At 40.5% G+C, this 12,172-nt stretch overlaps 1 protein-coding gene across 3 annotated transcripts in view; it reads left to right on the plus strand.

Annotated features, from left to right (window-relative positions):
* The first annotated feature begins 1,030 nt into the window (after positions 1-1,030).
* The window catches only part of LRGUK (leucine rich repeats and guanylate kinase domain containing), a 56,145-nt gene continuing 45,003 nt past the window's right edge, over positions 1,031-12,172 (plus strand). For all 3 annotated transcript variants that reach the window (XR_012764871.1, XM_075428946.1, XM_075428947.1), the window contains exons 1-6: positions 1,031-1,335; positions 2,456-2,563; positions 3,225-3,306; positions 4,359-4,459; positions 5,211-5,292; positions 8,640-8,764. Coding sequence is in view for 2 of the 3 variants with exons in the window: in XM_075428946.1 (XP_075285061.1) it covers positions 1,126-1,335; positions 2,456-2,563; positions 3,225-3,306; positions 4,359-4,459; positions 5,211-5,292; positions 8,640-8,764 (708 nt within the window). In the remaining variant the exon portion in view is untranslated. The remainder of the gene's footprint in view (positions 1,336-2,455; positions 2,564-3,224; positions 3,307-4,358; positions 4,460-5,210; positions 5,293-8,639; positions 8,765-12,172) is intronic.

Consider the following 12,172-nt stretch of genomic DNA (forward strand, 5'->3'; position numbering starts at 1 on the left):
ATGAGAGAAAACAAGTAACTTTTTTCTCTTATTCACTCTGCACTAACGAACTTGTGGAACTCGCTGCCACAGGGCACGACTGGAGCCAAGCCATTCCTGTGCACAGCTCAACTAATCACAAAATACGCTCACTCAAAACTCAAGTATCTTTAGCATCTTTACTTAAAATTTATATTAAGAGTGGATTGGTATCTCTAAGGCATTTTTTGTGGCCCAAAGCTCCTTGTTGGCTACAGCTGGGGATTTTTCTTGCTTCCCCTGAAATGCGGAAATCTTTTTCCTCAAATGGGAATGCTAACAATCCAGTGATTTTAACGCAGTGCTTTGCCGCCCTAAACAAAACCATCATCCCACAGACTTCACAGCACCAGTTCAGAACCATGGTACTGAAATTGTACTTTTCTTAAGGAAACACCTTAACTTCACCATTTCAAACAGCCCCAACCCTCACCCCAGCAGGTGGCTGAGACTCCCGGTATAAACAATCGATGTCACCAGTCCTCCCAGGCAAAAAACTAGGAAGACCAGGGCTGGCCTGTGACTAAACCAGCTGACTGGAAGACAGGGCTACAGACTCCCTGCGTGGCTGTTACGGTGCCGCTGAGCAAAGCCGCCATCTTGCACAGAGCCCGTTTTGGCCTGGGGCTTTGTGGCTGGGTAACAGCACCCTGAAGATTATTTCTCTCGCACTATTGACTTTGTGCCCAGATCTGGAACACACAAACGGCGGCAAAGCCCTGCTGTGGAAGAGTGAGGAAGGGTGACGGCCTGGCCTTCAGCCACACAAGTATCTCTGCGAACCGGCTGGCACCGCCTGAGGAGACCGCCTGAAGGGAGGACTACAACTCCCAAGATGCTCTGCGGCCCGGAGGCAATACGAGTGAACACCGCGCAGGGAACTACAACTCCCATCCTGCATCACGCCACCAGCAGCTTTCCTATTGGCTGGCTGTCGGGGCGGAACCAATCACGTCCCCGCAGGGGGCGCGACGCTTCGCTCGTCTCCCGGACAACAGGGGAGCGAACAAGATGGCGGCGGCCCGTTCTGAGGGCTGACGATTGGTGTCGGAGCGCGAAGCACCGATAGCGCAGCTCCTTCCGCGTCCTCGCTTCTTGTTACAGCTCATGGCGGGGGGCGAGGAGAAGGAGGGAGAGGGCAGCGTCGGGGAGCAGCTTCCCCTCTCTCATGGGCCACCGCAGCACCTCTCGCAGGGGATCCCTGGGGAGCTGCCCCAGGACAGGCCCAGCCTGCGGCAGCCACAGCTCAGCCTGCCTCACCCAGAGGACAAGCAGGAGGAGGATGACGAAGAGGAAGAGGAGTCACAGCGCACAGAGGTTCAGCTCAGTGCCCCTCAGCTCTTTGGGGATGGGTGTGCCCGTGGGGGAAGAGCCCTTTCCCCCCTTGTCGCTCAATGTAGTTCTGGGGAAAGAAGGGGGAGTCGAAGGGAGCACCAGGTAGTGATTTCTCATTTCCCCAGAGGGGAAAGGCTGGTTTGGTCTGTTTCCCCTCCCCTTTTATTTCTGCCATCTTCAGGGTCCCTACCATTCCCGTGGTGCACAGGACAGTTCTGGATTGCCCCTCTCTCTCCTTGCTGTATAAAGACTAAGGATAAGCTGGCATATGAATGGCCAGGTTAAACCCTTTACCTGTTTATATGCCCAGCCCTGAGATTCAGTAAGCCCCTGGAACCAAGTGAATTTTTTCTCCCTGCCCTGCTGGGTTCTAAAGTGTGCACTGCCACAGCATATTTTTACCTAGTGGAAACTATAACATGTAGGTGCTGTAATTTAGATGATTACCATTTGAAACATTATTTATCTTGGTCCCTAGATAAGCAATTGTCGTGTGACTCCTCCAAGCTTATAGGAATTTCACAAGCCATTGGCTTATTTTCTCATTAAACCTACGCAGTGGTTCATTAGTGCCATCTGTCAAGTACCCTCTTTGGCAAAGATTGTTCTCTGAAGAGCAGCGCTAGCTGCTCATGCCGAACAAATTTAAAGGGCCTCCGATAATGTGCATATTGGGGTACAGCGCTGGGGTTATGTTAGTGCCGATTTGCTGAGATGTTAACATCCCTAATCAATGCAAGTTTCATGGCTCAGCATCTCTGGAAGCAGGTCCTGTTTACAGCTGTGCATTTAAACCATAAGGTAAAAAAAAAAAAAAAAATCCCCAGAAAAAGCTGTTGAACCTTTTTAAATGTCTGGAGCTAGTACGTGACATGTTTCTATTTATCTGTTTTGAGGGCTGTATTAATCATTTTTCCTAATGTGTAGTGCCTTAGTAGGGTGATGGAGCACTGAAAGCAACGTTTGATTGAGGACTTTTATTAAACTCTGTTCCCAGTTGCATCCCAAGCAGCCGCCAGATTCTACCGAGTGTGGAATTTCGTTTCATAAATCTCCCCTTAATCCATTCCTTTCCCTGCCCCTCCTTTCTGGTGTTTTACAGGGTCAGTTTGATGGAGTGTTGGATGAAGACACTGTGGCTGAGGGACTCCACAAGCTGGGGCGCTCAGCCGCTGGTAGCGAATACGTTTATCTTAATCTGTTGCTTTCAGTAAGTATAAGCAAAGAGCATCATTGTAAAGTGCTTCTGTGCTCAAAGGTTTCCTCTTTTTAACACGAAATAGTTGGTCTAGTAAAAAAATTTCAAGAGGCAGATTTTTGCCTCTAACTGTCAATGCCGTTTCATGTACATGGGACTTTTGACAAGACACAGCATGGCTCCTGCTGACAACTGCCATATCAGTGTGTTTTTTTTCACTTAGTAGCAACAGCAGTAAGATTTTTTCCTTACCCAGTCCTCAGGTGTGAAAATGTATCTTCCTGCATCAGCCAGCTGGAGAAAAAATAGAGGAACATGCTAAACATCAGAGAATGCTGCATTCATTGTCCCTTCAGAAAGTTAAAATGGTTTTGTCTTTTTAAAGATTTCTTGCTGCCGCTCCCTTTTCTATGCATCCTTGTTTTTCTGGCATTTTTCCTAGCTATAACTATCTCTTCTGGTTGTGTTTTAAAGTCTTCTGCTGACATTTTCTCAATTCATCGTTGATCTGCAGGTGTAACATCACTTTCTGTATATGTCATCCTGTTCTGATACACCCAGCTGGAGGGGCCTTGGGGCACCTCTTGAATGTGTGCTACAACTGTGTATCTCTTGGGAAAGCGGGTGAGGTTATCCAGCTAGTTATTAAAGTCTCTGCGCTTTATTTTTCCAGGGTCGTGAGTTAAGTGACATTAACATTCTCTCCAGATACATTCACCTACAGAAGCTGGAACTTTCACATAATAAAATTAATGGTATGTAGTAAACACACTAGTAAATTCTTGGGTTGTGAAATCATTTAAGATGAGAAATGCACTGTACCATGTAGCTTTAATATCACAGAGCCTGGTCTACATTTTAATGGCGTAACTACTCCAGCTCTACAGACTGAGGCAATGGCTAGATCTTCTTGAGAATGATGTATGAACCGTTCAAGCAGCTGCATCAGCATACGCTTATCAGTGGGAACATGGAGATTATGGTCCAGTTTATTATCCGAAGGCAAAATGCAAGCAAGCATGTCAATACAAGGTTAAGGTTGAGATTTTACATGTGCAGATGTCATAATATTTAAAGTTATGTCTGCTGCAGTTTTCCCAGCCTTGGGCTTGCCTTTGTCAAGGTTTCCCGTTGGTGACAAAATGTAAAAAAAATTATATCCTGGATTTAGAAGGCAACAAGTGGAGACTGGGGTAAAACCCATCATTTTTGACTCCTTCCCTCTTTGTCGTACTCCCCGACTCATTTTTTAATTTAACAGCAAAAGGAATAAGCTGTGATGGCATTATTTCTTTCAGGTTCATTTCACTGGAGGTGCTGGAGTCCAATAATAGCAGCACGTTTGTAAGGCGGCACTTGTCTGTGCTCATTTCGCTAACAGTTTGTCTGTGAAGGTTAGGTCTGAACAGAGCAGGGACTTTTCCATGGCAACTAGTCATTTAGTCTTCAACAGTGGCCTAAATACTTTTCTCCACTAATTAATAACTTAGGACAGAGGTAGTCTCTCTGTCATTCTAGAGGTAGCTAGAATACAAAGCTATATTCTGGCTTATAGACAAATCAGTTGACATAATGGAAATTTAGAGTAGAACTTGAATATTTATTCTTTGTGGTTTAGAAACCATCTTTCTTCTAGTAGAAGGTGTTAATGTGTCTGATTTCTGCATTTCAGACATCACTTTCTCAATGTGTAACTACAAATTGATTCTTGATTGCTATTGGACATAATTATCACATTTTGATGTGATGATCTCTGCATTTATCTATGCATTCATGTACAGGATTTGACGTTTTGTTTTGTTTCTAGATCTTTCTTGTGTCAGTCACATGCCCTACTTACTAGAACTGAATGCTTCCAACAATGAATTGACTACATATTTCATTTTTAAACCACCTAAAAATCTCAAGGTAAGTTGTAAAAAATGCATTTTGTAGGTTTAAATTCATGATGGTTTTCTAAATCTAATTTAGATATTATATTTGGACATGTGCAAAAGCAAATTTTTATGCCTTCCTTATTCTTTCTTGCCTCACTTGATATTTTAATAGTTTTTCCAAGTTTTTGGGTATTTTACACCGCACACTTCAGTCTTTTATTTTCTTTCACCCTCTGAACCCTGGCATGCTGTGGGCAGATGTATTGTACAGCTAACTGTTCCAGCCAGAGGTAAATATAGCCAGAGCTTTTTCTTTGCTGGTCAAATTCATCAGACCTTTAGTAGCATCAGTTCCTCCCTTCACATTGACTGGTGCCAGTCGTTATTGTGAAACGTACTCAAAGTGTAGTTGTGTGCTGGTCTTCCCTTTGCTGTTGTTTTCTTGTAGCCCACATTGGTTTATAAAAAGCAGGAGATTGTTCTGAAATACAACCTTTATGTATTTCTCTGTCTTCTGTGTTAGCTTTTGTAATATATATGTATAATTACAGAACCATTAATGGTAATGTTGGAAGAAAGAACAGTTTTGGAGGTGCCCAAAATGTGTATTCTATGTGTCATAAAAAAGAGCCTTTCTGGTTTTGTCCAAGTATTGATATTAATGATATTCTTACTTCTTCAACACACTTGATTGCAAGTTTAGGGTGACAGCTGCTTAGTTTCACAAGAGAGCTGTAAGCGTTGAAGAAATAAAGTAACTTTCTGTCTCCTTTTTTCTTTAGGAAGTGGATTTTTCATACAATCAAATACCTAAAATGCAGGATTTATCAGCGTACCAGTCACTTACTAAACTCTTGCTGGATTGTATCCTTTGGAGAAACTTGAATGGGAGAGCAGTTGCTTGTTTGCTTTCTCAACAGCTGTTTGCTTCAAATAGATACCTATTTTCTTTGTATTTTTCCTTCATGTCAGTTTTGTCTTTAGAAGCAAGATTAAACACTGTAATTCTGGTGGTGAAACTGATCTTAATTTACTTAAGCATGGTGGTGTTAAAGGTATTTGTGTATACGTGTAAGGTATTAGCCTGCTAGAGGAACAGAAAACACCCTCCGCTTTGCATCACGTAAAACTGAAAAAGTGACATCGCACGCTGTCTTTGCAAGGCAGAGGTAATAAATAATCCCAGTATTTTTGTATAAGAAAGAAAATCAGTTTTAATTTAATGTTAATAGAAAATCAGCTTGAAACACGAGACTCCCTTACACGAAAAAGGTGCATGTGGTTTAATCTTAGGCGCAGCTAATTATGCAGGGACTGCAGAGGCTCTGCAGAGGACAAGGCTGTTTAATGACTATGAAGAGAATCTTTAAGTGAGAGAAAACTTCTTGGACTGTGCTGAGGAGAGTACACAGAGCAAAGGTGTTCTGCTGCACACCTTCCAAGCTCTCACTGTGGTACCTAGTTTGTGGGATTAGAAACACCGTTCTGGTAGAAATCAGATAAACATGAACCTGCAGATGAAGTTTCTTCATTGCTTCCTTCTCCAAGGCTCTCCATAGTACTCTTACTCTCCCCAAAGATTCTCCTGTGCTTTCCTGACAGGTGGTCCAGAGTTTCATGCTGACATGCTGCCTTCCTTACAATTGCCTCCCGAGGGCTCGTGAACCTTTCCTCTTTATCTCATAAATTGCATCTTGATTTTCTGCTCTCTGAAAAGGAGAATACAGGAGGCTGCTGGAGTTTTTTTCTCTGTCTCTTGTCCTCGAAGTGGCCCATTACCAAACAATATTAATAGAAGGCCTTTTTCATGTAGGGGCAGATAAAGCATTTGCAGGGCGTCCAGGTTACGTTATTCACATGCTTTACAAGGTGTGCAGGTGACATGATTCTTCTCAGAAAATGGCATTGAGACACTATCCTTTTGCAATTCTAATTTTCCATCGCAGAGCAAAAATCATGTGGCAAAATGAAAAGGAAAAAAGATCAGAGATTTGTATTGTGGATCTGAATCAGTATTTTTTCATTTGGTTTCAATGCAGCAGTGTGCTGTCTTCAATTTCTTCATTTGTCAATGAAGACGCCATTGAAATGGGGACAAAAACTGATTCCTCCTACATTTGCAACAGGACCCTCTGAAATAGAAGAAAATGAGTGCAGAATTTCGAATAGCGAAGTGGTGCTGTTCCTAACCCATGTCAAGCACTCCTCGCCAAAGACATGACAGACAAAACAAGCTGTTCTTTGTAATCGTAAATGAAAATACTACATTAAATATTGTGCAGTCGTGGAAATGTTTGGCATGCATTTCTCGTTGACAGTAACTAACTATTTCTTACCATATTTAAGGGAATTAGGATGCAGATGGCAGGGTCATTGTAACTTTTTTCTGACAGGTGCACATACAAGCACACCTGACAGGATTATAAAGGAGGATTTCAAGGAGGAAACTGCCCAAACAAGAAAGGGAGACAGCTTGGGCAATAATACCTGACAAAGTGTTATAGTGAGTCATTAAAAGACTAAAATTGATTGTACTAGTTCTTAGTGCTGAGCAATTTGCTGCCTCATATTGATGCTGATGGCTTAAACAATACTTTTTTGCCTCACCAAAACTTTTCCTCCACAGTTGAAAGAGGAGCAGTCCTATTTTGTATGCAAATCAATTAATATCTGTCAAGTATCTGTCAAATATCAGTGCCTGTGGATGGTTTTGGTTTCTTTTCTAAATGACAAAGACAGCCTAGTGTGAGGTCCTATTAAAAGATAAATCTGTGCTTACCAACTCGTTTCTCCTCCTCTCCTTCCCCATCTAAACCTGTGAATGTAGAACTTAGAGGTAGTGTACGGTTAAGTCCCTATGTAGGAATGCAGTTAAGAAAAAACTGAGTTGGGTCACAGTTATTAAAGAGTATTCTATTATCCCTGGCTATGTTTACATTTTATTTCATTACTATATCATTCCGACTGAGATAAAAAAATCCTAACAGTTTATCCACTGCTTGGTAAGACTAGAAACATGAATGAAAACTCACTTGCCCCTCTTTGCAGGCAGAGTTCATTCTCTCAAGTCACTCAAAAATGCTTTCTTCTGTAATTGCCTAAAGGAATTTCTCTGTGTCCTGCATGTTCTGGCTATTTTTTTCAGTTACATTTCTTGGGTTTTTATGGAACTAGTTCCAGCTTGGACACTTACGAGTGCAATTCTTCTTGCCTGACTGCAGTCACCAAACAATTAGATGCCTGGATCAGAGTTATCTGATTTCAGTACAGTGGTGAGATACAGAGTCAGGTGCCTCTGCAGTTCATCCCGTTGTAATAGAACGATCTCAGCTAGCTCGTTGTCAAAGGAAACATCCTTTGTTTAAGGAATCTGGGTAGTTATGTTAATGCTGAAGTTTGCTGAGGGGATTCCTAACTACTTGTACTGCTGCTTATAAGTTTAATGTTAATTTAAAATACAGGTTCCCCTTTCAGTACAGCTGGCCAGTATAGGACAGGTATAATTTAGAATTAAATAGCCCCATATAGTACCATCATCTGTTATTACTTGGATAATTTGTATATAATGCTTGGAGGTCAAGGTCAGTTTGGAGCCATGTTAAGTACTCGGTAAACGTAAAAAGATCAAAAATATCGCTCCCTCCTCTGATGACTCAGCCATGTGCCTGTATTCCACAGCTGACCTAGCATGACTGGCACCCAGTTAAAGTCAAAACCATAAAGACCCCTATGTTTTAGGCTGCACATAAACATCTGGTGAGAAGACCAGAGATTTACAGCATAGTTTTGCAAGATACTGGCAGAATTAGTTTCTTCCCCAAATTCCTGTTCCCTCACTAGCAGTTGTTTCATTACTGTCTTGATTTGCCATCAGCCTGGTTATGCCAGCTTGAAGGGCTGCGCTGTAAATCAGGTCACAGAAACAATCTGAGTTAAAAGCCCCTCCAAAAAGGAGGACAGAATATTTCTAGCTGCATCAGTGTCGCTTGGCCTGCAGCTCCACAAAAAGTTGTGTCAGTCAAAGAAGGAGGCAGTAAGTTCCAGAATAGGGGTGGGTGTGAGCAGCTGGGATTCTAAACTCCTTAGCCTGAAGCATTTGATGTCCAGCTCCCCTCACCATAAAATTCAGCTCCATTGGCTAATTTAGCTACTAATCATTGCTAAGGTTGTGTGTTCAGTTATTTTCCTTAAATGCAAAAACCTCTGCATAGTTAATAACATAGAGGAGATAAGAGGACTGGAGAAGTGTCACAGTCTGACTCATCTCAGTTTGTCACACAACAGACTCATTGCAATTAGCAGCCTTGAGAATTTACCTATCAGAACGCTCAATCTGGTAAGAAAGAAGTAATTCTAGTTGTTGTCCTGTCTGTCTTTTATCAATATATTGATGCCTTAATATAAGTGAAGGTAATTACATAAGAGATTTTAAGAGATATGTGTAATACTGGACACATTTTCTTATTAATACAAGATCATACAATTATATAGGTTAGAAGGGAACTGTGCACGTCATCTGATCCAGCTTCCTGCTCAAAGCAGAGCCATCCTCAGTGGGTTCACTCAGCACCTTCTCCAGCTGGGGTCTGAATTTCTCCAAAGATCTTTTCCATTTGCTCTGGGTAGGTTTTGTTGTTGCTTCGGTGATGTGTAAGAAGTTACATACTGTGCAAGTCCCACAATACAAACAATGAAGATTTGATTTTTTTAAAGTACATTTCCTCATACAGTTGTGTTCATGATAGCAGTGAGGTAGGACAGGAGAGGCAAAAGCGAGGACTGAGAAGCCTGCATGCATATGGAAAACAAGTCAGGTTTAGTATGCAAATCTGATATATTAATAAAAGATCTTTATTTTTTTAAGGATCTGGTAATGAGATTGGAAGATTTATGTTGCCAGGTTGCCATCAAGATACCTAGGGCATATTTGTTTAAATACAACAATTCTAGGTTGTATTTCTAGAGGCTTTAGCAGGATTTCTCTTATCTGCCTTCAGATTTCTGCAGTACGTACAACTGCACATGAGCTAGTTGTTCTCTGCTGCCTCAAAATTCAGTGGAGAGAAAGGGACATTTAAAATACTTCATTATTCTGATCCAACTGTTGACATCCACATTGACACAAGAGGCATCAGGCCTTGGAAATGTCTGTTGCTCTCTGTTGGTTATGAAGACAGCCAGGGACAACTAGCCCAGATACAGACCTCTATCTGTCAGTGCCTACGCTAGTTTGCATGCGTCTTGCTCTGTTACAGGTCTTGGGAAACCATTTACCTCTGTGTTCCTCAGTTCTATGCTTGTAAAATGTCCTCAATAATACCAACAATTTCTTCTAAATCTTCTCAAGATACTTAATAGGAAGAGCCATCAATACAGAGGTTGTGCAGAAACACAAGCAAAAACTATTTTTAATGCCATTCAGTTGCTATAAAATACGACAGGCTACTTCATAATAGGTTTTACTTTGTAATAATGATTTTAAATGCATTTAATGGGATTTTAAAAATGAGAACCAAGAAACTATACATAGAAAGATGCTCATATTTGCTACATTAGTTTTAAGCACCTACATAAATATTTTAGGTAAAGCGAATGAATCCCTTATCAAGAATAGAAATATTCTTTTCCGATCCTTTTAAAATTTTAAAGATATTTCTTCTGTTCTGTAGTAATTGATATGGAAAAGAGTAACTAAAGTCTGTACCCATCAAGGCCTGATTGGCCCTTATACTTATTACTACTTAGATATTCAGGAAAGGTATTCACATTTGAAAGTGGACAGTAGTATGTTTTGAATAATATATTTAAATAGTGTTCAGTAACATATTTTTAATATATTTCAGATACCTAATGCCTTCAGTAGCTTCCAGTTATGCCCTCAGTGGCAATAAAACTGAATTTTGTCTCATTTTTAGTGGATAAGATTAACTCAGATAGGCAAAATCGTATCTAAAAGTTCTGAAATGAACTGTAGGAGTATGCCAGGAAGATCTTTTCTCTAAATGCTTTCTTCAGGGAGGACTACTGTAAGTCATTCAAACATTGTGTGCACCGATTTCCTCAGCTGTTAAAAGGCCTAATAATAATTCAGTTAGTAATGGTTATCTGCACTGTAAAATGTTTTGGAGGTTGTGTTAACAGCTAAACCTTATTAATATGAACATGTTCTTCAGTTTCGGTTCTTATATGCTGATATGATTATTTATACAACTGCTTGTCTTTTTTAATTAGCAAAGTAGATAGTCATGTGGAAATTATGTAAATAGATTTTAGCATAGTATTTTCTTTTACTAATTAGAATAAAATGCTGTTCTTTTTTCATGGGAGCAGTCATCCCCTCTCTTCCCATTGATTCAGCTTTCTGTTCCATTTTCCCTTGAGCTTTTTAGGTTGAAAGAGTAGTAAGGTCTGAAGTTTGGAAGAAAGGCTTCAAAACCTGTAAATAACTGCCTAGCTATACCAAAAAGCCTTTATTCTGCTTATGTTTGCAAAAAATAAGAAATGCAGCTCTAATGAACTGGACTCTTAGGAATGGTATGCTTTGCAAAAAAGGGTCTCTACACAAATCCCTTTTGTTCACAGTATTTTACGTGCACCTCTTGTATAGCATTTTGCAACTAGAGCTCTGAGCTGTATCCTATTAAACGGAGGTCTAACGCAGAACAGGAAGAGAAGAGGGAGCCTCCATGCTATTAATAACCTAATAAAACATTTAAAAGTCAGGAAAAATGTCAAGGACAGACAACTGGATTAACATTAGAGTCAGCTGGCTTATTTATTTCAATAGTTCCTAAATATTTATTAATAGAATATGAGGCTTCTAAGCTTTCAGCACAAGGTGATGCTAATGGAAAAACGTAACTTGCAAGGTTATACAGAAAGAATCATGTTGAGAGGCCATCTGGGTACGTGTGGCCACTGGGACAGAGATGAGTACAGAACCTAGCACGTTATACCTGTTTGGAGTTCATAGCAGGGATGAGTATATGATTCGTGAGGCCCTGAGAAACGAAGCCATCTGGTGTCCAGTGATAAATGGAGGTCTTCTGTCTTCTACCTTGTTTGGAAGAAATGTCAAACAATGATAGTTGGTTATGAGTTCTCAAACGCTTGGATCATTTCTTGTGTTAGAGTCTAGATGAGCTTACAGTAAGGCGGGTTTGGTGGGGTTTTTTGACATTCCTGTGCATGCTGTCACTGACAGCAAATAAAGTCTGCCTTCACTTAGTATGCATCAAGATGAACTTGTGTATCCTAGAGATATTTTTATAGACTGCCTGTAGTCCAAAGATGACTACTGTATGGTTCTACCTTAATATTTTCATTATTTATTCTGTAATCATAAGTGTAAATATAACCATGATTACAGAGGGAAATGCTATGTATTTATGTATATATATGCTATAATTTTATGTGCATATCTATTTTCTAAATTTTGAGTTAGATAATGACAAGAGTATCCTTTAGCCAGTATCAGCTTTAAAAGAATGCTAGAGCTGTTTTTACTGCTGTTGTCTCTCACTGCTGTTCAAGGTGAGTTGAAGATAAGTTAATCAGAAGGTGGTTGATTCTTTTTTCCTTGAGCAGTATGGAACGCTGTAGTATGTCATCTCAAGATGAAGATGGGGCTAATGCATAAATGGCCTATTTGTAGCAGGATTCTCAATAATAAAGTGAACTCTGTTCTTCCTCAGGAATTTTGTTTTCCATCTGTAGAATTTTATCAACAGTTTATATGCTTTCA

This window comes from Opisthocomus hoazin, chromosome 8, assembly GCF_030867145.1.
Source record: "Opisthocomus hoazin isolate bOpiHoa1 chromosome 8, bOpiHoa1.hap1, whole genome shotgun sequence".
Lineage (NCBI taxonomy): Eukaryota > Metazoa > Chordata > Aves > Opisthocomiformes > Opisthocomidae > Opisthocomus > Opisthocomus hoazin.